Below are 27,224 nucleotides of genomic sequence, written 5' to 3'. Positions count from 1 at the left end.
AAGACAATTGAAAATACAGAAAAAAACAACCCCAAACAAAAAACAAGCTCACATACCCTCTGTCCCCACAAATCCTCAAGGTAGCTGCCTTTTGTAACAAGAAAAACAATACTCTTTCACAGTAACGGCAGCGGACCCCTACAGGGATTGACAAATAATGGATGAACTATTAACTACTCAAAGTCATTTTGCCAAGTTCTCATTTTCCTTGCTAATAAGCTCCACACACTATATTTATAAAGTATCCATAAATAAAAAGATTGTATTTAATACTACCACCACACTGATAAAATTTTTTTAGTTTTTAAATGCAAACACTTTTTCCCCTGTTTAAGCAAGGAAGAGGATTTTAATTTAAAAAACCAACCAACCAAACAAAAAACAACCCTGCAACAAAACGCTATTTAAGTCTCCAGTAAGAAACCTTTGAAAAGCTGAGAAAGAAATGCTCTGATGGTCTCCTTCTGTGTGCTAGATGAACATCATGCAGTCAGGTGGGATCTACTACCATTTCTATCTCCAAATGAAGTAAAAATAAAATTCATCTTGGCCAATGAGGAAAAATTATTAATACCATTGAACCTCTGTCAGGATATTTTGTGTTACATACATCAAAGGAATACACACAGTATGCAAACCTGTTTTACTACTAAAAAAAGAATGTTTTTGCTGGCACAGAGCCACTTTCTATTTTTTTGCATTGCTGCCCAGCTTTTTCCTCCTGTCAACTGAGATCCCTGCAAAATTGTTCTGCTGCCTCCTGACTCACTGTCTGTATTCCTGCACAGGCACAAAAATGTATTTCTATATGTTCACTCCAAATCAGAATTATTAATCATCAATGTAAACATAGCATTATCCATCATCTTTAATACCTTCCTACTTTTTACTGCTAAGTCTGTAAAATGCATTAATGTTTACAAACCTTGCTTCACAAAATAAAACCAGAACTCTACAAATATAGAATGTTTGCAACAGACTAAAACACAGTTTGAAATTAAATTTTTGAAAATGGAAATTCATCACTGGGGCAATTTATTTTTCAATTGAAATCTCATTTATTTAAGAATGAGAAAAACAGGTGCAATTATTAATTAGGAGAACATCTACATAGTCTTTCAAAAGACTGATTTTCAAATAGATATTAACACATTTCTTGTGAATTATTTTAAATTTTATTTGACTTTTGAAAACAGGAAGTAAAGTAAGCCAGAGAAGCTGAAGCTAAGCTTACAATTTTCACAGATTCATAAAGTAGTATGCATATAATTCCATAAAAAAAATAACAACAGACTCCTTAACTTTCTTCTGTCTCCTTGAAAATTCAAACCCTTATGTTTAACTGATAGTTTTGCAATACCTCAAATGAAATTGTAACTGTCAGCAGCAGTGACATCCTACACCAGAACAGGTCTGAGAGAACCACTGCATTCTATCATGTCAGTAATACATGGAAGAAAAAGTGCTTGAAAAGGCAATGATACAATAAATCATAAAAATTCCTCCTGTTCTGCTGTTAGTCTCCAGGTTTAAAAGCACAAAAAGCAAGCTTTAACTTCTTGGACCATAAACACTTGCAAAAAGCTGTTCCGGTCTATTGTATCTGCTTTCATATAACTCAAGCTTAACAAGTGTAAAGGATCTTTAGATTCCAGTGCCTTCTAAACATATCTTGACCACTTAAAACAAAAAGTAATTTATCAAGAGCCAACCATACAGTATGAAGACCAAGCTGAGACTTGAGTTGTAGAACAAGTCATTCCAAGGATCTTTCAAAGTGGATGCTGTAAAATTACTTTAGTTCCAAAAAGGTGAGGGAATAGTCTAAAGATTTGCTCAGAGCATGGCAATCCCACTGACTGGCGTCTTTCCCCAAAATAAAAGACTATTCATTGGTTCTAATTCTTTCAGATCTGTCAGAAGCAGTTATGCCTCACAGTTATGTTGGCTGATTCTTGAACTTCTAAATCTGTGTGATATTCTTTGAGTAGACACGTTGGAGAAAACCCAATGCACAACCCTTCTGTAACAAAGACTTCTGCAAGACACACGGTACGTCTCTTTTTGTTTAAAAGGGGAAGAAAGGAAGGAAACAAGGCCAGGTGTTCCAAGAGGCAGCTCTGTCATACTTTTTTGTCATGTCTGATCCATTCCAAAGAGAAAATTACCTAGTATTCTGATTTCTTCTTAATATTGTTAAAATATGAACAATGGAGTTGAGGAATAATTGAATGGGTTGCTGAAATGTCTATGGATAACCCAAGCATGTAGTGAGAATGCCAGCTGTAATGTGTGCAAACAATCATGTTCAGTCCCGGATAACTAAAAAGAGGCTGTAGTTAAAAGTACTTTTTTCCAACTACGTCATAGTACCCAAGTGCCCCCCCAAATAATCATGAATTCATCCTTACATTTCTACTTAGAAATATGGAATTACTAGTAGTATACAGATCTGATAGAGAGGAATATTAAGTAACTTTTCTATGTCTTCATTTGGAAGTCTCTGGTGTAACACAAATTTCCAGGTCTGAAACCAGAATCTTAATCATGTTTTATACAAAACCTTAACATGTAAACAGCTTTAAAATGTTCAAATTATACCATCTGAATGATGAGTTTAATTAAAAAAATGTGGTGCCTCGTACCCAAAATACATTTCACAATCACTTTAAGTAATTAGCTTTTCTCTACACAAAACATCACTGTTTTAACCATAGTTGTTTTGGGACTTTCCAGGTCTGCAAGAACATTATATTTCTTGACTAATATAATGACTGGAATACACTGGATGATAAAAGACACAAAATATTAGATCTCCCCTGAGCGCTGGCCCAAATATGGTCCTGCAAATTGTGGAAGATGGTGTTTGGGATAGTTTGCTGAATAGTCTTAAGATGACTGCTCTTCCACTATGTGAGAAAGAGGGTTTTTTCTTATCCCTAAAATGACTGTCTTCAATAAGCGGTGATTCACTGAACTAGCCCTGAGGCTGCCTTTGGAAGCTCAGTATTCAAAAACCATCTGTGCCAGCAAGTACCAGGAGAGGGCTTTCACTTGATATTTAAACAAATTATACCCTCAGATATTTCAAACATATACTCTATATTTATGTATTTTGGGATACTAGCCATAGGTCTTGATGAAAAGCCAAATTATTTAATTATTATTGTTCTTAAATACAGAAAAATACTTGCATTTAACCTCTACACTTTAATTTGATAGTAAAAAATGAGGGACCTGGAAATATGCAAATTCTGCATTCTTGCCACCTTAGCACTACTCAAATATTGAACTTGTAAAGTTACCTGACCTAGTCTTGTGACAGTTAATGCTTTTCTTAAGGCTCCAACTCCTACAATTATTACAAAATATGTATGTTATGAACAAAACCAATTTTTAATCCTAATTCTTAAAAACCTTAGAATTCAAGAAAAAAAGCTTGGAAATGTGAACTGAATAGATTCAATATCCATAAGGTAAACAAAAGCAACTCAGAATTTATTATTTTTATCTGACATTAGAGGTGCTTAAGAACACTAACTAAAGAGTTTAAGTGGTTGCTATATTCCCTTGCCTGTGTAGGTCATCTATTGCCTTTCCTGCACCATCTACTGCTGTGTACAAACACAAGCATTAACAGGACCCACACAGCAAATACGAATTAGGCAGTACTGCTGCTAAATGTAATAATGTTGTGCAGGAGCTAGATACCTAACTTGATAACCATGCATTAAATTCCAAAAAGCAGTAACATTAAAAAAATATTTTTCAATAATTTTCTCTAGTATCATTAAATAAATTTTAACAACTATAAAATTCTGCAAATGCAATATTTTCAACTCTGCAAGGCAGAGAAGCTCAATTCTTCCAAAGTTATCTCATCTCTCTTTACCCCTTCTCCTTTACTCTTGATCTAAATCACATTATAATACTAAGCAGGCTGAATTACTCATGAGCTGCTGGCTGCTACAGAGGAAGCTGTGTTTCTAGCAGATCATCTAAAAGAAAGGTAGGTACTAAAAAGAAAGAGAATGAAGAGCAGGTGATCTCCAGTTTGCTGCCTCTGCCTTGCTGTAAGTTCCTTTTCCAGTGCTCACTGAGCTGTAGGCCAAACTACTTCAGCAAGCTAAGCAGAAACTATTCATGTTTTATTGCTGTTAGCTTAGTTTTCTGCCAGTTTATCAAATGGAAACGGGTTAGGCACAGGGTACAAGAGCCAGAGCCAATAAAACGCACGGGGCAGGAATGGACTACTAGGGACTGGGAGAGAGATCATAGCCAGATTAGCTCAGGCTACTTTGTAATCACAGTCTGAAACCAGTTACGCATTTGGTGGCAGTGTTATTTGAGGACGTCTCACCCCGCTCATCCCCTTCTCTATAAAATCTTTCTTCCCATTTTTTTTTTTGGAAAGGAATTTTTTATATGGCTGCATGGAGAAGCAAATCAAAGAACATATATGATGGAAAAATAACCTCACCCAGAGCTGCTAATTTTCCAGCCATATTAGTACAGAAGAGGCAAATGATGGGCCTGGCCTTGGTAACTTAAGCTAATCCTGCCATCCAAAGAAAAGTCTATTTAGCTATGGCTTGAAAAGAAGCAAAGAAGTCCAAATGAGCCCTGGCAATGTGAGACAGAAAGCAAGTTTAAAGAAAACACTCTTGAACAAAGTGCTGGTGGAAAAATATTTGCAATTACGAGCACAAGCTTTTTCACATTTATAAAAGCTGCATAAGAGCTGTTTCTCTGTATACAACAAACAGTACTTGATCACAGAAACACTAAGCTTTTCCATCAACTTTTTCTCTTAAGCAAAAGCGCCATCACTACTCTCTAAATTGACCTCCTGCTCAGATCAAAAGGGTATTATTAAAAAGATCCAATTTCCAAAGAGAAATTGTGTGCTAGTATTTCTGTTGAACTAAGAAGTTGGACTGAAATCCAACACTTCTAATTGAAAAAAATGGCCAACGCTACTAAGTAAAATATCAAACAATAGTTAGTTCAGAAAAGAAAAAAATGTAACATGCAGGGGTGGGATGATCTGTAAATGATACCTCTTTGGATCAGCAAACATGCAGTGTCCCAACTGCAACAAAAGCAGACCTATATGTCAAAAAAGATTAATGAGGAGACCAGCAACTTCAATGACAAAAACTGGATGTTTTGACAAAAAAAAAAAAGGGCAGGCCAGGAAGGTCTTGCAAAGTCAGACCTTGCAAACAGAGATTATCAGTAGCAAGGACTTAAGATGCTTAGAAATTGCTTAGAGAAATCAGAGGGTCATAGACCATGGTAGAAGTCAGACATCTGAAGGTGGAATTGGGCTAAGGGGATATGAAAGAGAGGACACAGTGTTATTATAGTTTTCTATGTTGTTTATAATCTCCAGAAATCCAAAGAACAGAAATCAGATGATTGTAGAAAAACAATGGAAATTTCCAGTACCTTTTTAGAATGAAACATTTTTGAGTTGAGTTTATTTTTGCGTCGCAGCCCTAGTGAGTAGCTCAGAAAAACAACAACAGTTTCTAGCATCCAACCTGCATGACAAGGCTTCTACAATGCTTTAGATCCTATCCCCAGAAAAGACACTGAATAACCCAGATACAGTATCCTTGAAATCAGCTTGCAGCCAGGCGCCAATGTCAGTTGGCCAGGATGGTTAGAAGCTAGAAGGAGAGGGATGGGAGCAATTCAGTCTGAACTGGCAGAAGATCCACACAATTCATGACTCCAGGAAATCCATGTATCGGCAAAAACTTCAAGGATAATTTCTCAATTGAATAACACAGAAATTCAGCAAAATTTGGACTGGGGAGCAACAAAAGGAGGTAAAAACCTCCCAAAGCCTTTGGTATTTGACATAGACCTTTATCTTTCCTTGAAGCAGTGCACCAGGAGAGTAAGGAGCTTCTAGAGAGAAAGAAGTTGTTCACCGTAAACCCATTCAGGCATATAGCTCTGATTAATATGTTTCACCTAAGGTGGCCACAACTTGGTTCATCAAACTATAAAAGCTTAAAAAGGATCATTTTTTAGAAGGGCCAATAGACAATAAAAATTAAATTCTGATACTTAGGAGAAAATATTCCTTTCATCCAGTAAAGAAGTTGGACTTGACAATCCTTGCAGGTCCCTTCCAACTCAGGACATTCTAAGATTCTATGATTTGTTAAAATCTGAAGGGATCCATGTATTTTTCAAAGGTTCAAATTATTTTTAAATTAATCTTGTGTGAAAGCCAACGCTATCACTATCCAGTTGAGCTTCTAATAAAAGCTTCTTTTGGCCCGTTGCTGCAATATTTCTTACAGGTGCATACAGAGGAGAACAGAATGCTTTACTGAATGTAAGACAAGGAGAGAGACTGAAAGGGAATGTAAGACGACAACACAAAACCCAGGAAGCTCTCTCAGGCTCAAACTAATTTGACCGGAAAACAGGAGCACCTCCTACATATCTGAAGTCATAAGTCAACCTTAGAACATAAACAAGATCCATTTCTATGCCTAGCTCAGCTCATTCCTTAGCACTAATCTTAGCACATGAAAAGAGAGAGAGAGAAGTCAGATAAAAGCTATCCAAAATGGGAAACAAAAAAGCCTTTGGAAATGCCTGGCATTTAGACAGTCAAATGTCTGAGCCAAAACTTAGTCAGTTATTCAAAACAAAATGTTTGCATTTTCCTCAGAACAGACATATAATAGGGACGATTACTTTGACTTCTATTGTGTAGGCATATTTAGCAGAAACAAAATAAGCCCAACTATATCTGTACTAAACAACACAGTACTAAGAGTTATTCAAGGTAATGCAGCCGTGTTACCCTTGTTCTCCACCTTGGTTAATATATATCCTGCTTTTGAGGATTTTGCATTGCATTGTGTAGTATAACTACTTCTCCATTTAAGATAACAGGAGAATCATACTAACAAATCTGATCCTACTTCTGGAGCACAGTATTCTTATTAAAATCACATAAAATTTTGAATGATTACAAACTCGTCTTTGCAGTTGCAGGGGACAACCAGCCATTCTGTAAAAAGTTTTGACACATATTCATCACAAAAACACACTTACTGGTATTACTACAAGCTTTTGGTCCCAACTAAGCAATGCGACAGTTATGTTTTTCCGGATATTGCTTCACACCCTATTCTTTTTTTCTATCTTCCTTCAGATTATGCAGAGGATAAAACCAGTATGAAGGCACTGAACATTTTTACGGAGAGACCTATACTTCAGGTTTAACTTCTTTTTAAAATATTCTTTAAATATCTGTTTGAAGTTAACACTTGAAAAATAAAACTTCTAATTTAGTAATTTGTATTACCTTTTCCAAGTTACACAGTTCACTGAAAATTGTGGCATGCAGCATCTCTAGTTATTCCTACTAGGCTTTGAAATAATCAATCCTCTTATTCTGTGTATAGACATACCTCTCCTCCTATGGTAAGCAGTCCAGGTGAATCAAGCTTCCGTTTCTTCCGGGGACCGATAGCTGCCAATGCGGTTAGATTGGCATCCCTCTGCCTCATTTGTGCAAGTTCTTGTTGCTGCATCTATTAGAGACAGAAAAAAAAACCTTCTGTTTAGTGTTTATTCTGTTGTAATTTCAAAAACTTATTCTCAGACTTGGGAGCATTAAGGTAAAAATCACAAATGAGCAATCCTTAACAGTACTTTGCTGTTCCTAGAAATACCATTTTAGCAGCTCGAGCATGCAGCCTTGCAGTAGAGTAGTGAAGAAAATACAGAAGTTCTCTTGATTTTCCACAGGATTTCTGCTTCCAAATAACTCAATCATTTCTGAAAAGTCCATCCTTATCTTTGAACACTACCTTAGCCAGTAAGTACTATATACTAACTACACATCTCCAGTTTAAGATTGAGATGAAGAGTGTAAATACCTATTCAGATCCTCAAAAAATGTCTCAAACATTTTCTTTCATCTTAGATTTACATTGAATATTTCAAATATACTTGATATTTGCTTCCAAAAACATCATATCTAAATGAACAAAACACCTCTAAACGTTAGCAGTAGGTAATGCTGGCACAAAACCCCTACAAAACTGAAATTACAACTGCTTTCTGGGATTAGGATTTAGTTAACAATACATTTAACTAGTTTGAGGCTAAGAAAACAACTTGCCACCTGCATAACATAACAGTGTAGCATACTACAGAAAATCAGAGCCACCACATGATGAAGAGGTGAGACTGCATATTCATTATAAACTTTATTCTCCTTTTAGAGAATTAATGGTAAGGGACATATTCCCATGAGCAATATTACTTTAATAAATATTCTGATCACCAATACTACACAAGAATAATTGATTAGGTAATGCAGCACATTATTTCAGTTAGGTAAAAGCATTCATAGCTCTTAGTAATCGTTCTTATTAATTTCAAAACTTTGGGTTTGCAAAATCCTTCAATAAATTTAGAGGTGGCGTTTGTTTTCTAATCTCATTGACATCATACTTGCTCCCACTTCAACAGAAGTGCACGGAACACCACCTCAAGAAATTCAGTATTGGTAATAAAAACATCGTATGATACAGGCACAATTCTTCATTAGAACAAAACTGAACTGTTAAGTGTAGATAGAAGTGTCTCAGCCGTTAGTTACATGGGAACTGCATATACAAGTAGGGCCTCAACCATCTTGGTCAATGTTAAACGGAAAGGAGGTTAAAACAGAAAAGCACCAATGTATGGTATCTTTTCTTCATTTGCTTCTGCCTAGAAAAAGCAGTTCTGCTTCATTCATCCTATTTAATGCACTTTTCAAGTTTATTCATTTAGCAATTCAACATTATTTTCATGTTCTTCAGAAAAAGAAAATTCAGTACACTTGGAGTTTGAAAACCCATTTTTTCACATTTTTATGCTCTATATTTTGCAACTTCAGTTATTATCATAACTTCAATATAAAATTATCTGCAAATAAATAATCCCATTTATCTACGGGATAAAAGAATTTCCTAAATACAAAAAAGAAATATGAAAAAATATCTAAATAATAGTCCAAAGGTCTATACATACTTCTCTTTGCCAACTCATATTAGGTTTTTAGCTCAAATATCTTTGGCTCTCTTCCAGATTAAATGCCAGTTAGACAGACCTGCCCGCTTACCCTTTCAAGGTAGATAGCAACAGTGGTGAGCTCTAATCATTTACAAAGGTCATGATCGGAAGCTAGCCCGTAAGCAGTCATTTAAAATTCGATTGATCCCTATTTGTAGTCAGGGAAAGAAAATGGACATTTCAGCTGTATTGTAATTATGAGGCTTCGAGGCAACTGTAAATAGATGTGCAAATCCAGATACTGGCAAATACCTTAGAGAAGAAATTATTACTATAGTATAATATATATCCAGGAAAGGTTGAAGATAAAACTGCATATAAAAAAAGATCAATCATCTTTTTGCTAATTTGCCATGCTTGCCAGCCTATAAGGGTTATCACAATTATCAGAAGTCTGATGAATATTTAAGCAAGGGCCAACTGGCTTAGAGTGATCTCAGACGAAGTTGTAAAGTGGATGGCTTCACAGAATAAGAAATTTTGCACTGGAGTAAGTATTCCTTTCCTGGGAGGTGCAAGTCAGAACTATAGTCTGATAGATAACATTTGCATGATACCAGTTATTATATGAGTATCTTATCCAAACTCACCAACAGTAAGCTAATACTTGGCTCTTTGTACTACCTGTACTGCAATACACAGTGATTGTTTCAACATGTAGTATAAGCACATAGTGCCTCTGGAAAGTTTCTCTAAGAACTACAATTTAGTATTTTTTTTTTATTTTTGCACATGCAAATTGTAAAGCAAAACATGCCATTTCTCTAAATTCCATACAGTGGGGCAAATCCTGCCCTCACTTCGAAAACTGCAAAGTGTCTGGTGTTGTTTTACTAAGCAAACATGGAATAGATTCAAGAGTCTGTGGAAGGGTCTGCACTCATTTATTCCTCAGGTTCTTTGTCCTTTCTTTTTTATTCAGTGAGAATAGCTAAAGGTAGTTCTTGATATCACATACTAATATTTGATGAGTGTGTTAGCCTAGCACTGATCGCCCAGTCAAATGCACAAGATTTTCAACTACCTATAATTTAGCACATGACAGGAAACCTGGCTCAGCACATGGAGCCAAAGGAGCCGGGCTCTGTTCTTCTGACACTGGGTGAATACTGGCGAGACCTTTCACTTCACTTCCCTGCCCCTCTCACGCCGCTTCACCCAGCTTGTCCATTTGGGCTATAAGATCTCCAGACATGGATCTTCCTGCACTTATCATCTAGCCCCGGTGGGACTAATAGACACTGCTTTAATACAAATAAGGAATATGCTGCCAGGTACAAAAAAATCCAGACAAAAACACAATACAGTTTCTGATACTGGTTTTGCAGTACACACCTTGGTATACTACAACAGAAAAGAACAACCTTCTTATGTAAACCTTAATGAATGTTGGTCAAAACATATCCAATACATCAAACACATATGTATCGTCAGTAAGATCACAGTATCCTGATGTTTTATCAAATAAGGGGCGAAGTGCTGAAATACTTGATTGATACTATATTACACAAATTCTCATCACTCTCTGAAATTAGAGATTATCACTCCTGTTTTTTTTTAAAGCTCATCTGAAGGCAGAAGACCATAAAATTACATTTAAAAATAATCAAAAGAATTATGATCCTGATACTGATTATCAACAGAGACATTCATCTTGCAGTGCTTAGCGTACACCAGTTGGCTTAAGGGAACATCTTTGCACACTCACTATTAACTATCAATTTGCTTACAATAAAACATCTTTGCAGTTTATGGTTCCTTACTAGTAGGACATTTGACAAGATTCATTGATATTATTTAACATCCCAGAGTACACTGACCACCATTGTTGGCTTCTGCATATTCCAACTTTCTCTTCCTTCCATTTCCAAGACACATACTTCTGTTTTTTCATACCCTACATCAGATTATCTGTACTAAATCTCTTTCCGAAACACCATCTGACTCTTCATCAAAAATGTTATCCCCAATTGTAATCTTTGTTTAAACAAACAAACAAAACCCCCAGTATCTTGGCTTTGGTTCAAAAGACAGGGACACTCTACCTTTCATAAAGACATTTACACATGCAATGGGCTGCTAACATCTGATTCAACAGATCTGCAAAATGAATGCCACGGAGACATGAACTACTTTTAATAGTCATAAAACCTGATACGGTTATTGCAGGTATCTTGCAAGAAGTTTAGGAATAGCCGAACAGTTCTGTGGGAGCTGTGTAATTAATGTAGAATTAATTACTCTGCTTTGGTGTCAACAGAGATTACTTTTAAGAGTTGCCTCTTGTACCACCAGATGCCAAATGCATGACCCTGCCCAGTGGAGGCTCTTTTCCCTGGTGTACTCTGCAACTGTATTCTCTACATCAAGTGGAAATGACTTTGCAACCAGTTTTGCACACATAGCTCCAAAGTCATCACCCTCTGAATTCTCAATGCTAAGAATAAAGTGAATTAAATGTAGCCATCTTCAAAGTTCTGAAATTACTCTTAAAAGTACCTGTGAAACTAAAGCTACTTAAGCTTCTTACTTTACATGGTCAATTATATTTTAAAGTAAGAAAGCAGCCTTCATATTTCAATACAGTTTAATCTTCTAAGCCAGTTAATAGTTTCTGGATATTTAAATAAATGAAGCACCTGTTTATATCTATACATCCAGATAAAATAAATAAATCTCCTGTTAATAAACATAATTTAATAGAAATTAATCTAACTCACTACATCAACCAACAAGATGCAACCATTTGACAGCTGCATTCATTCACACTCATTTTCATATGGGACTGCTGATACAATATCATTCTTTAACTTGCCTTCATTACAATTAATACAGATATATTTATCAAAAGCATATTGAAATTTTTGCCCTCTGGGAGAAAGAAATACTTCATTCAGAAACACACTCATCAACAAAAATTAACTTTTCTGAAAGTCAAAATATTTATCTAAAACACAGAGAAATATTCCAATATATTATACAAGAAAAATGCTTACAAATTAGATGGTGTTCCTTGCTCCTTATCTGATCCCAATTTATTTTTAGCATTCTGTTTACCTACTGAAAGGTATTTCATTACTTAATGACAACTTTAACTTAAAGAGATCCCTTTGATGAAAAGTACAGTATAAGAAATAAGCACCAATATTATTTCACACAATGAAATTTTCTTCTTTGTGACAGTAGCATAATATTAAAACCACAGAAAGAACACTACTTCTATAAAGTAAAGCTAACAACAGAGGTTCTAAGATTTTAGTTTGTTTTCCTTAGATCACTATTTGTTATGATACATTTGGGTATTTCAGAAAGAAGTGCCACAAGCCATATGCCACAAGAAGACAGCCATATGTCTATCTGAAGTATCAACATTAGATCTTAAAATCTAGATTTAATAATTTCCAAAAACTAAAAATGCACTTATTCATGTCATGCATTGTAAATAATTTTGCAACAGACACCAAGCACTTACTTTAAGCCTTCTTCATGTCAGGTCTTTTCTGCAGTACAAGCCATCGTAAGAACAGTCACTGAGATACTAATAAACATATGGTGTGAATATATGCTCAATGAATTTTTTTTCTTCTTAGATTTCTACATCCACCAGCAGTTGTGGCAGTCCACACAACTGGAAGAAACCACCTGTTTCACAGATGAGTATGGATTCATTTTCAAGATTTCCACTTTCATTTCAAGATTTCAAGATTCCATTTCCCCGTCCATTACTCTAACTAGTATTATAATAACCACAGAGAACAGTGAAGATTATTTTCCACTTTTCTACAAGATCAACTAAACCAAAAGTAAAATCAAGGAAGTTTTGGCTAGAGGAATAAATTCTACAGATTTGTTCAAGGTATGAATTTGGTCTGGAAAGACAACTGTAGAACAAACGCTAGATACTTGGTATAAACACCCACAAGATCTCAAGTCAAACACCTTCTCCAATCCAGAACATTAAATGGCCTACCAGTGGCTGTAATGTGTACTGTCAACAGAGAATTCTTCCTCTTCCATGAGCACAGAAGTGAATCCTCCCATGAGAAATAAGTCTGTTAGTCAGCTATGCAAGCATCCCAGTGAATCTCATTTGTTCACCTGAATCCACAGGAAAACGGAATGTCGAACAGCAAAGGCACTGTGCTACTCATCAGGAAAACAGTTGTTGTTCAAAACCATGAGCAAAATGCGCTTGAAAGGAAGGCGAAATGTGCTTCAAATGGAGGGCAAAACCCAAGCAAACTGAAATTATCTTTGTTCAAAGCAAAGATGTAGATGGGAAAAGGGCCTGAGCTGTAGCTGCTAAGGACTGTGCTACGAGAAATTTCCTTCAATGCGATCAGAAAGTAAGAGGATGACTGGAACTCTAACAGTTCAAGTTTACACATAAATACCTTCAAAAATAAAAGGGAGAAGAGGGAGTGGCATCACATGAGAGAAAAAGGTCAAGGAGGTGTTTCTCTACCTACAGGTGGAAATCAGGGTCGTTTTTTGGCCTGGAAGGAAAATAACCCGGTGACAGAGAGAGATGACTGAAGATGAAGAATAAGGAAGAGCCTGAGGAAGTAATCAAGGATGTTTAAATACTGTCAATACAGGATTTGATAATATAATAGAAGCTGAGTTGTAAAAGTAAGTTTCTGTAGTCACAGAGCCAACCCAGCCCACAAAGAACTAGACTTTGGCTACTTACAGTTCCTAACATAGTTCAGAAATACCGCCTAAGAAGAAGAAAAGAGGACAGAGAAGATGATAACAGCAGAACGGAAGCTATAAATATTGACAGACTGTAAAACTGCAATCAAGAATGAAGACAGCCAGGAATGAACACCAAACAGGAAATTGGCAACGGAGAGAGCTAGATGTCAGAAATGTTTGATGAAAGCAAGATCATATGAACAATGATTTAAGCACTGATTTCTACCCAATAGGCATCAATGGAAATCCCTCCTAATTCTGTTTGCGATGGATGGTTTAATTCCTGATAAGAGGGTCATATGCTGGGAAATGCTTGTCTTAATTGATGGTTCTGCAACATATATCTATCAGTCTCAGACAGTGATTACACCCCCTGGAAAAACATCTTTTTTGCTGAGGAGAGACTGAAATGCGGAACCATTACACATGTCCTAAGATGCCCACAACAGAAGGCGCAATTAAAAAATGAAACTCATTAAAAATGCTGGCAGTAACCTCCACAAGTCCAGGACGATGATCAAGAAGGATCAGTTCATCAGTGAACTTCAGAGAGAGCATCTTGAAAAACGGACAATGTCTCAGAATGCCCATGCTATGCTCCCGCCTCTCTCTTGCATTACTGATGTCTCTAAAGGTCAGCAGAACTCCTACAGCAACAGCATGCTGACCGGTAAGAAACTGGTCCAAAATAGCTGAAGTTTAGAAGTGGCACTGCAATAATGCAATACCAGAGACTTTTTAAATGTATAATAACAAATCATACACTGAACACATTCTGTGAAACTTTTAAACATTCACAGCTCTGCCAAATTATATCTAAGTTTTTTTCAATACAAAGCTGAATGCTACTTCTCTGCAAGTGTTCTCCCACAACTCAGTAAAAGCTCCAGCCGTCACTTGCAACGGCTGTACATCTATTTGAAGTAGATCAAGATTTTACTTTACTGAAAAAGGTGTGTGTTGGGTTTTTTCAGGTTTTAAAAATTTTTTTTCTTTCCCACACGCTTTTAACAACCATCAAAAATTATTGCATAGTGTTTGAAAAAAACACCCTGGGCAAAGACTAAGCTGGGAATGCTTCAGCCCCCAAGATGAATGTTTCTCAAAATAATGAGCATCTGAATATAGTTCTAGAACCTTAACTGGGGTACTTTTGACCAAGTGTCTTTCTTACAATGGCCACTTATGTTTATTATATTTAATTTCATTGCTTTAGAAGTTTACTTAAATTTTCCCTGAATATTTGCCCTATTACTTTCAACACAATATATGTCAAACTTGTGATATAGAAAATGCTGGGTGCATCCTGCCTTTCATTTTTATTTTTCCCTAAAGAAAAGCCTTAATTATAATTTTCTCAAGTCATGTACATCACCTAGTTAAATGCTGTTTTAAAAATAATTACCAGTAAAACTACTATTTTATCTCCTTACTACTCAAAGACTGCATACTGTCTGAACTGCTTCATATATATTCATAGTTGTAGGGTTAATTTTCTTGGAAGTCTCCTTAAGAGATTAGTCATAGCTTACAAAAAATCAAAAGCATGAAGAATTTTGAGAGTGATTTTAAAAATACTTGTAGTTTTTTAACATACTTTTTGTCTCTAGTACTGTTTTAGTCCCCAAACAGTTTGAAGTTCTCCTTATCCCACTAGCAATTAATGCTCTTTATAGGTATCTATGAACTACTTATTCTTAATTCTGTATATTCTTGGTCGGTTGACTTTTTGATTTTTCCAAATAAAATGTGCTATTGTAGTTTGACTTAAAACCATTTATTTCTGCAACTCTCCGACGACCTCTTAAGCTACATATTCCTATATACAGTATACACTGTATAATAATCACTTTTTTTAGAAAGATATCCCTCAAATTCCTCTGAAATAGTTCTGCAACAATGGGGTTTTTTCCCTTCCAGTATCCTTAATCATTACATTTCTTCATCGTTCAAAAACCGTTGTTGGAGCTCCAGCACATTTTGTCTAGGTTTGGTTATACTATTCCTCAAACAAATTCTCTCCAGCTACAGATTCCAGGGTCTTCTGTCCTAAGCTGGAGACACCCCTATTTTAAGCCTTGATACTTGTTAGGTCCCATAACAGTGTTTGGTAGATTTGCTGAGACAGACACAGATCATTGGAGCAAAGAGCTTCTGAGACAGACAACTGGCAGGATCAGCACTACTAGAGGTGGCAGCTTTTTTGAGCTGGTAACTTAGTTGTAGTAATATCAGAAAAAGTTCCGAAGGAATTTCCCTAAGATCTGTTATTTTACTTTTTCTTATCAGCCTTAATTTTATTTCAGAGCAATCCAACAATAGACAAGTACAAATCTTGTCAAACTGTTCTTCAAAGGAAACGAGACATACTCATACAGTATAAATATGACTGGTAAGAACATCAGCCAAAAAGCTTGATGGCTTACTCACGGGCTCCTGAATTCAGGTGCTAGCAACAGAATATCCTCAACCTTGGGGCACTTTCAAGAATGGTTAAAATCTTTTCCCAGGCCCTGTGTTAATTTAAGTGGGGGTTTACTATCCTCCCAAGATTTCTAGGATGTTCTCCTTTCCCCCTGAAGAAAGAAACTATGTGAGGGTTCTGAAGGTGATGCTTTAATAAAGATTAGGGAATGTAAAATGAAAACCTGTATGAACAACAGTCATATCTAGAGTTACAAACTAGAGTTACAAAGAGCAGCAAACTTGTTCAGCTGTAGCTTTAGTTAGGGAGGTCTGACAGAACAAGGGGATAATGGGAACTAACTCAACTAAGAGAAGTGAGGAAATACACTTTGCTTTTTGTAAAATCATGCACTGGAAAATATGAGGGTCAGATAACTCCACAACCAAGCTTTCTGTCAGCTCCCCACGCTTGCAGCTGAAGTGTATGCAGTAACTCCCAGAGACTATGCTGTCCACTGTAACACAGTGCTAAAGGTTGTATTAGAACATGAATCAATGGCTCTATTTTTCAGATAGTGAAGTATCCCTGAAGTAAACAAGTACCCTTTAAAGACTTTTTGATTGTATCTGAGTAATACATCAGCTACTTGGATAGTGAAAACTCTCCATGGCTGCTACAACTTTGTGTTAGTACTCTGAGGATTGGAGGATTTTATCTGCATGATCATCTCTGCCCGTCACAAGTGTTGATACCACAGCATGAGTTTCTGTTACTTTTATTTCTATCCCACCTCCAGCACAAACTTAAAATCTGAAATAATCAAGAACCAGTACACCAGAACTATACCAAAACATGGGGTAAGTATGTTTTTTGTTAGTATATCAATGTAATCAACTGAAGACTGAGGTATGTAGAAAGATCTCAGCTTTGTGGAAGTGAAGAGCGACAGTATGTCATACCATAAAATCTCAAGTCAGCCTGAAGCATTTCCCCCATTTTTTAAAAAAAAAATTCTATTTTTTCATAATATTTCTCTGTCTGTATGCCATTACCACAAAACTTCAGAATAGCAAAAATTTCAAGTCCATTTAAAATACTGGTTAATTCTGGTAAGAGGCTTTATTAACTAGATTATTACAAAAGAAAATGCCCAGATTTTAATACTAGTCCTCCACCAGTCTTATGGGAAACCTGCATCTTGAAACTGCCAGCCTCATTTGAGGAAATGAGGCAAATGTAGCAATCTACTAAAAATCATTTGGCTGTAATAAGTAATTTTAATCAAATAGTTAGAGAGAATGGCATTGAAGTTAATTTCTGAAGTGTCATAAACAGATGGGAAATGTGTAGCGTAGAGGCTGGTTGTGCACTTTTAACGCAATACCGTTTTTTGCAGTCTGGATTGTGGTTTGATCAACTCTAAGTGACATGACAAAAACAATTTTAATTTATTCTGAAACTATATTCAACTAAAGAATACACAATGTAGCAAGTATGCTACTCTCTTCAAAAGCGAGATTTGAGGCAAAGCAATATCGGGAACAAAAATAGCCAGACATCCACCTTTTTCTCCCCCTTAAAAGTAGTGAGGGTAGCACTGGGGGTTCACTTGCAAAATGGAAGTTCCACTGGGGATGCAAAACAAGCTCGAAATTTAAATAATCTACATCTTTTCTATTTTAGGTTTAACTATAGCAAAACCGCTACTGCTCATTTCTCCTGCAGATCAAGGGAACAACATACCACAGTGTGGGGACAAAGTATTTGAAGCCGTTTTTCATACACTGACAAGTAGTAAATTAGGGAATCTTGTAAGTACAATACAGTAGTCATCCCCTTCTATTGATCACATATAATTTACATCTTACAAAGATGTGAATTCTTGCATTCTCACTCCACAAGGAAAATCTCAATGATTTATTCATTTCAAATAAAAAATAGAAGGTAGATGAGAAGAATTACTTCACAGGCTGTAGCTTTCTCAGGGCACTAGTGCTAGGCTCTTCTTTCGCACTGCCCGAAGGGCCTTTGTGTGCAAGTCCCTCTAATTAACAAGGTGAATCATGCAGCAGTTCCCTAATTAGTGAACATGACAAGCCAATGGAAACAAGCAGGCAGACCTGGCATACAGATATGATCAACAAAAGGCACAGCAACACACCACTAAAAAAAATTTATTTTTCATGTAAATAAAATACAAAAAGTAAGAGAACTAGCATAATACCTAATTTCCCTGTTCATGTTTTATGCTTATTCCTCATTTATTCCACATATGAATAATGACACAATAAATCAAGGTTTCCAACAGCAAGTCACACCACTTCTCCAAAATCAAAAAGCAGCTATCCTACATGAATAAGCATTTGCTTAAGGGGCATTATTTGTTTTCTCTCTTGTTTTTCTGCTTTAAAGGACTGCAGTTACATTAAAGCTCAGCACTTTAAGAATCCCTTTATTAATTGTATTCAAAATTATTTTTCTTGAAAATGTTTTCACCAATAGATTATATGAGTGCAATAGTTGCACTATTATTGTTGCATTATAAAAATACCTACATTCCCAATGTGCAATAATTTCTAACTTTTGTATAAGGATAAATAAATAAATAATAAAAGTGAATAATCAAAGAATCAGATTTGGATTAAAAAGGAAATAAGATGATCTAAAAGGTACCTCCTTAGATTCACCTTTTCAAATAAAATATTTTAAATCTTTCACTCTTCCTTCTGCTTTTCCCCAAAACACTCTCCCCATCTCCAGAACAACACATGGGGGTTTAATTAATTGTCAATTTATTGTAAATTGAAACTTTGATTTAGATCTTAATGATCCTTCAACATATTAGAAGTCTCAAATGTGTGTCAACAACAGTAGAATCTAACTATTCACAGAAAAATTCCACTATATTCTTTGCTCTGTATTTCTTGGCACATTATAGTAAGTGAGGAAAGCTACAGATTATCCCCTCATTACAGGTTCCTCTGCCTCACAGTCTTGAAAACCAGTATTTCTGACCTTCCTCTTCTAATTGGCTAAAATTTCCTTACGTTCTAAAATTAATGTTCAAAACACTGATGTCTAAAAACCGCCTCACTTTTCTGACCAGTCCAGTTTTTAAAATATGGGATTAAAATACTGGTCCCAAAGTAATAATGGTTCTCCCTGCCTTTAAAGGTTCTCTTTGGCTACAGATTTGAAGTATATTTAATGATGTTTTACTACAGAACTGAGTAACTGTTTCAAAGCAGTTTTAAATTCAGTGAAAAAAATTCACAATATATACTATCAGAGATCATGACCAGAAAGCTAAAATCACTACAAGCTTTTTGCTGTGTTCATTTTTTCCCCTTCTTAGTATACCTGAACCTTCCCTAACTTCTCTTAAATACCACTTAACATAACCATTCTTAGGACAGTGCAGGACAGCTTTAAATACAGGCTGAAAAGCATCCTCTCTTAACATCCCAGCACAATGGATAATCTGCTAACAACTGAACTATGATCTGCCATATGCACAGAGGAAGTATTCAGCAAACAACCTGTCACAAACGCTTATTGTTGCAGTAACCAACTCACCAAAGGACTTTGCTTATAAAATATATTACATACTCTGGCACACAATTTATTATCAAAGACAACTGTAATTACATGTGAAACTACTGCAAAAAGAAAATAGATTTGGTGCACTAAAAAGCTTTACATGCTTCTTTGCATCTTTAACAAAATCAAAACGGGGAGATTAGAAATATATGCTAAATATGTAAACCCAGAAATTAATGCAAAATCACAAAATTTTTAGTTTATTTTCAAATAAATGGTACACAAACACAGGTTATTTTATATATATAATTACAAAAGTATTTTGCATTTAAGTAAATGTTACACGTAGCTGATAACAATAAATCATAATTGTCCATAGGAGATGTTTTGATATGGTATCTAATACCAGAAGAACATATCCTGTTTGTTCTGAATACTGCTACTGATGTCAGTAGAGTTACAATGGTGTGACAGAAAATAATCGAATTTCCAATATTTAAAATATGAGGAACACACATTTTAAAAGCAACAGGAGTAAAAAATGCACTAAGAGGCAAACAGGGCAAAAATAAAAATCCTAGTGACAAAACAGGCAGATGATTCTTGTATTTGTCACATAGTCTACCACATGTTCTCAGCATTCCCAAATGTTGGCATGCCTGCTAAGGCAGACATTTCCTTCCCCATCAGATTTAGGGGGTTTGTTTTTCAAATTTCAGTACTAATCAGAAATAATCTCTCCACATAGATAGATGGACAGATGAGTATTTTTCACTCAGGAATTATTTGTAATGCCTCAGTTAAAATTACCTAAGGATATTTATGAAATGTACATTTATGATATTTTTTTTTGGTACAGCTGAGCAGATCACAGAAATCATTGTATATTGTAATGTTCACAGGATCATCAACTGACAAAATTAAGAAACATATGCATTTGAGATAACATAATGTACAAGATATTTGAATATGCATTAATTGCTCTATATCCAAAACATCCCAAAACACAGAGCAGAAACACTATCACGTATTACTGCAACCCCAGCACCTTCCACTGAGCACCATGACTGCACACCACACACAAAAGTTTACCTCAAGAGTGAAGTATATTTTATCTCTATGTAAATTACTGAGATTAAACCTTGATAAAACTGGGATTAACAACTGGTCTCAGAAAACTGTGCCAGAGTCTCTTGTGACTGAAGTTCTCTTTCTCATCTGAGGTGACATCTCTAGTATAACCCAGACCATTGTTCAACATCTGCATCCTAAAATAAGGTACAAGTTTTCAATTTGAGACTAAATTAGAGAAGTTTATAGGGTTAGCTAGTGTAGCTGCATGTTCTTTAGATGTTTTCCATGTAAGCTGGAGGTCTGTATCACTCTATCTTGCAGTCACCTAGATCATTAAAAAGATAAAATAGCTAAAAGATGCAAACAATTTATATACTTAGAGGGGGGAAAAAAATCATCCTGTAGTTATGTTTTCTGACACACCCTAGTAAACAGTGATACCCTGAACATACTGCTTAAGAAGGAAAAACTGGCAACTGCTAAGGATAGACCATTATTAACATAGAGAACAATTCTGTTGAATACTGAATTTATGCTTCCTCAAAATAGGAAACTGAAAGTGTTTTACTTAATTAAACAGCAGCATATACAATGAAGTAGTAACGTATACTCAATAACCTTCTTAATTATTACCTATCACAGTAGGACACAGCAGATATCCCTATATATTCTACAGGTACCCTATACTGGGGAGCCTATCTCACTTCTCCAGAGCTGACAGGTATCCATTAGAGCCACAAAGTGCTGGGCTGCCTTAAGATTAAGGGCTCCTTATGAAAACATATACCATACTTTTCCAGAATTTAAACACAGATTTCAAAAATAGACAAAATTATCCTAGTTCTCATAAAAATGTGCTCTGATCTCACCAATGTCACTTCTGTTTCTTACAAAGTGAACCTCCTCCCTCTCTCCCGTACACAATTAACACGAGTTCAGTTTTTATGTTGAGTCTAATTTCCCTTTTTGTATACTTGACACTTTCCTAAAGCTTACTTTACTTGTCTGACACATTTGCCAGATATGAGCACTTTTTCCAGGATAGATTTTTTATTAATTATTACTACTACTTTTTGGGAAATTAATAGATTTTCATGCACCTTGACATGTGAACATGACTTCTGGCCATATAGGGTGAAAACCCCTTTAAAAACCTGATCATATGTCAAAAAAGAAGATTAAGAGAAATCTACATGGTGTTATTTTGGTTTCAAGAATATAAATGCCTGTTCTGAATATAAAGAGATTTACTAGTTACAAAGGGAGAAGACACAGAAGTGTAAGGAAACCTGCTCTGTACTTCAGACTGCTTATTTAGATTTTCACATGGCTGTGCAGTCAATAAACCTATGAACTGTAATTGCATCATACTGTTTTTTAATTCAGGTCACTTCAATCCTACAGATACTGAGATATTAGTCGTAAGGAAGCTGTAACACCTCAGTGTACAGACACTTGCCAGCACAAATATATATTTTCCCATTACAGAAAATCCCATTTACATCTTTCTGACCATTTCCATGGAAAACTAGAAGTTAACCATCAATTCAGCAACAATTTTCAACAGTAAATGAAAACAAAGAGTCTTACAAATAATTACTCAACTGGCTGATAATGTTAAAAATACTGTAACACCTTCCAAGAGTTTATGTCTTAGAAATAATCATATCTACCTTTAGTAAATACATACTTGAGGGTAAAACAACCATCCTGTTTACATAGTGAATAATACAGTTGTTTATTTTAAAAATTACTATTACTGAAGTGGAACTACTCTTTTGGGGTATGTTGAGCAGTATCTCGTTATTCAACTAAGATGATGTAACTACTGGGGGACTCTTTCACAGGCTGACACAAAGGTATTTTTAATGACAAAACAAAACTAAAAATAGGTAATAGATGCTAACACACCTTTCATGACCTCTAGACGTCACTGACCAGCCTCCTGGCTTGTAGTTTAGAAGAAGCACATAACCTAGCTACAGGCAGAAATGTTTAGTATTTACTAAGTCAAAACTGACACTCTTTACCCTATGTTAACTGTATTAAATATTCCTTTTAAACCCTACCACAATAGGCTACCTGAAAATGACAACAAAACTAATGTTGACATTACTCCACATACATACATAAGTACATAAACATAAATTCTCACATCCCAGCACATACAGACAGGACATGCTGACGAACGTTGTATGAAAATTATAGCATAGCTTTACAAAGCAGATTTGCAGAATCAGATTATTTACTTGTTATTTGATTTTACAATCAGCTAAACAAAATATTCTTCAAGAGACCTGTGAAAATTAATGTCATGTGTATCTTATAGATTACTTGGAGACACACAAAAGTATTGTGTGCACATATATCAACTCTCTCAAAAATGTGCTGGAAAGGAAGTTTTAAATTACTCTTTAAAATTTTACTACTATGGTTCCAACTTTAGCTTTAACTCTGCTCCCATGAACTCTTTCGTCTTCCACTAACAGGCTAGAAACAGATCACTGATTTTACGAAATGCAGCATGTTCTATGAAATGTATGCATTTCAAATGAGGTCCTGCCATTGTAAGATGACAGAACATGCAAATACCCTTCCAGACTACAGCCAGGAAGTAGATGCGGGGACCACGGGCAGATCTTTATATATGAGTCTTGCACAAAGAAAAGACTGAAGATTTGTCAGCAGGAGGTATGCAGCTGATTGCTGATGGCCAGCTGCCTGCTGCCGGTGCAATGTGCAGCACCCAGACTGAGTGGGCAGAGGAACAGAAGACTTAGTAGGTGCGTCTCAATCCCCTTAGGTTATATCATGTGACGCCGAGCGCCCGGAGGAACTGGGGGCAGATGAAAGCTGGCAGCTGTGTGCTGCCTCAGGCGCTCGGAGGCTGCCAAACAGGGCTTACAAACATGTTAGCTCAGCGGCAGAATTAAAGCCCTCATTCAGGTTTATTTTGGAGTAAGAAACCAGTGTGCATACAGAGGATGGGGGAAAACTTGCCCTGCAGGCTGAAGCCTAAGTACACCTTGACCTCTCCTTGCAAGCTTCTGTATCGTAGGGCAGGCTTGACTAAGGGACCAAAACATCTAAATAATAATTTAGATTGTTGTCTAAGCAACCTCCTCAGTTTCTGACAAGCAGACACAGCTGACATTTGCTGCCCTCTACTTATTAAACAGGCAATCATATTCTAAAGTCTAAGGCACTATTATTTTGCCAGATCAGCAGGGAAGTAAATCTGTTGCGGTGTTCAGATAAAACAGTTATATGATTTTTCCACATTCACAGCTTGCTCCAAATGAAAGTTGGTGGGTTTTTTGGTTTGTTTGGGGTTTGTTGTGGGGGTGTTTGTGGTTTTTTCCCCCCTCTCCTTTTTTTTTCCTCCTTTTTCTTTTGGTGTGCCAGAGTGACAAAGGAGGACAACAGGAAATTCAGTCTTGATGTCTTCCTTGCAGAAATTGATCTGATACATGTATCTGTACAGGTATATATTTAGATATATGAAAAGAATTTTAGAAGTCTTTTGGAAAAAAGAATTACCATTGCATGCATTCCCCGCTGCCTCTCATGGAACCTCTGGATGCAACTGTCAATGCAACTCAGGAGAGGCAAGGCCAAACCATCCTTATCTCAAATCTCACACTGCAAAAGTGGAAGAAAAAGTTCCTTTATCTTTTCAATTGAGCTCTGTTGTCTGGGCACCCAAAAGCTGCCACCCTTCACTTGTTTAGCAGTGCCTCAAAATCCAAAAGCAGCAGCACTAGTTATTCCTACAGACATGGAAAGAAAACTGCAGGGGGTCTCTGAATGGCTGAAAATTCTACTGTTACTTTCCTGTGGTGGAAAAGTCAGGCACTACCTTCAGAGGATTCATTTTTACAACTGAAAGTTCCCGCTCCAGTATTTTGGTGAGGTTCAGAAAAACAAAGTCACATTCAGCCTCAGAAATTCTTTACAAAAAGCTTATACCATTCTAAACCCAAGTTCTGGAAATTTATATTCAAGTAGTCCTGTTGCTTTATAATGAGAGACTACTTGTTATAACAATTTTTATTGGGCAGGACTCAATTGGTGTGCATGCAGTCTGGAAGACAATGTAAACAGGTATAGATTTCTCCTCCCCTGCCTCCTTTTCAGCTTTAAAAAAAAAAATTAGGTAGCGCTCTTTTGGAACTATTCAAACACAAACCAAATATATTTCACAACAGAGCTGAACTCAAATTTGAAAATGAGTCTCGAGTCTTCCCACTAGTTTTATTTGAAAATTAGAGTACACACTTACTTAAAATTTTATTGGGAAAGGTAAGACACAAGAATCCTGAAAAGAAAAACCAAGTTATGAATGTATACAACTCTTACTTGTTTAATGTCCCCAAATTCTCACAGTGCCACATGGGAACCTTTTGGTAGTAAGATAAGACAATTACTATATTTCATTTGCATACATAGCTGCTAATGTCTCAAATGACAGATTACATCAGTACAAATATATTTGTCATACAAAATCTAAGGAAATTACACTGCTGTTGTGTTAATTTGAAGGCTGCTAGCTTTCAAATACCTCTTCTAGAGTCACTTTTACCCTGACATGAGACATCAGCTAAACAACAAGCAATGCCTGACTAGACAGCTTGCTTTTTTGTTCCTTTCTCATGTCGTACTCATCTGCCCCATTTTATTTTGCACTAGCCCCTGTTCTCCAAGGTATGCAACCTCATTTTTCTGTGCTTATGAACACCCCACATACAAAGACTCACAAATGTGACAGGGGTCTTCGTGAGGTAGCACGACACATCAATATGATACTAATGACCCTTCTCACACAATGCATTAAATTTGTATGTAACTCTAGTGAGGGAGTAAACTAAGTTCTAAGAATTTGTTTTCTAGATAGCAAACATAAATAAATATAAAAAGAGCGTTCTTTATATTATAAAGATGTATCAAGTACAAAACCAGTTTGTTACTTAAGAAAGGCCATGTATTTAGCTCATATATCAGTAAAACAGCATTTGCTTTTAGAAAGCTAAAAAGAACAGTTACAATCGCTCACAAAAAATAAGCATTCATGTTAACTAAACAAGAGCTAGGCAGTGTGTGACACTCAAATCATGAATCATTATGGAACTCCACCAATATGATTTTGTATAAGGAAAATATTATGGATTTAATTTAGCTTTCTGCTAGACTGATGAGGTAATATTGGGTCAAGCTTGGGTTAGAGAAAAGACAAAAAAACCTCTAATTAATATACATTTTACCTAAGCAGGAATAAAACAATTTGACTCGGAAAATATTACAGCCATTCCTTTGATCCCCTGGCATTTTTCCATCAATTACCCAGTTTTCTGGCTCTATGTATACCAAGGGTAATACCACAAAGCCAAATAACTGCCATCGCTGCTGCTCTAAGCACAGGAAAACAGGCTGGAAGTGTCATGGTCTTCAGTTTTACAGAGAGATATGCAAAACGTTTGGCTGAGTAGTAAGACTACTATTGTCTGAAGTTCTTTAGGACTTGTAGAATTCATGGCAGGATAATACCTTACCCTTGGAAACACTGGAAAATTTTTGGAAAAACACACTGTCTCTAAACTATTACGAAATTTTGAAAATCTACACACTGAGATTCATATGCAATAAGTTTATTACCAGTTATAGATCTTATTTCTTCAGCAGCAGTATTTGCATACGCAGATATAACGCCACTCCTCCCCCGTCCTTCCCCAGAATTCATAATCAACTCCAGTTACCAGAATTTGTGACTGTTATCATAATATACCTGTACATCTAAAGTAGCATCTACTCAAAAGGAAAAAAATACAGTTAACATAAAAAGCACTAGGCTCGATAATGCAGCAGGATTTTAACTAAGATGTTTTGACTGGTAACAGACAGGACCACTTCTCTTTGAGATGCAAGTTTAATACTAACATTTGAAGTCACTGCAACAACTATATAACTTCAGGAATATCTTGTACTCTAAAGCCAAATCCATGGCAGCGTTGTATGGGCTTAGACAGTACCAGAATAGTCTAAGCATTTCTCTGAAGTATTTTTCTGGGTACAAACGATAGACCTGTGGTAAAGGGAAAGTGTAAATAAAATGACTCTATTATCTAGCCATCTACATGTATTGACAAAAATGCTTGCATTCCTTCTGCATCGCATCTCTAGTAACCTCATGGTAGCCTGATGCAGAAAACTATTTATGAAATAACTCAGTTCTGAGGAATCGTTATTGCCTAAATGTTGCACTATCATTACTTCAGGTATCATATTCCGAGCCTTTCCTTCTTTCTACCTACAGACCCTCAGATGTGTTAGAGGGCTAAATGGAAATTTAATTTAAACTTATTTCTGTGCAAGTGCTCCATTTCTCAGTGGAATGTTTTATAATAAA

General features: G+C 36.0%; 1 protein-coding gene across 2 annotated transcripts in view; it reads right to left on the bottom strand.

Annotated features, from left to right (window-relative positions):
• Window positions 1-27,224, bottom strand: part of LOC142060976 (transcription initiation factor TFIID subunit 4-like) — a 147,690-nt gene that overhangs the window by 38,293 nt on the left and 82,173 nt on the right. For both annotated transcript variants that reach the window (XM_075101388.1, XM_075101387.1), the window contains exon 14: window positions 7,446-7,568. In XM_075101388.1, coding sequence (XP_074957489.1) covers window positions 7,446-7,568 — 123 coding nt within the window. The remainder of the gene's footprint in view (window positions 1-7,445; window positions 7,569-27,224) is intronic.

Source organism: Phalacrocorax aristotelis, chromosome 8 (assembly GCF_949628215.1).
Source record: "Phalacrocorax aristotelis chromosome 8, bGulAri2.1, whole genome shotgun sequence".
NCBI classification, from domain to species: Eukaryota; Metazoa; Chordata; class Aves; order Suliformes; family Phalacrocoracidae; genus Phalacrocorax; species Phalacrocorax aristotelis.
Note: the sequence above shows the minus strand (reverse complement) of the source record. Positions and strands in the feature narration are given on the sequence as shown.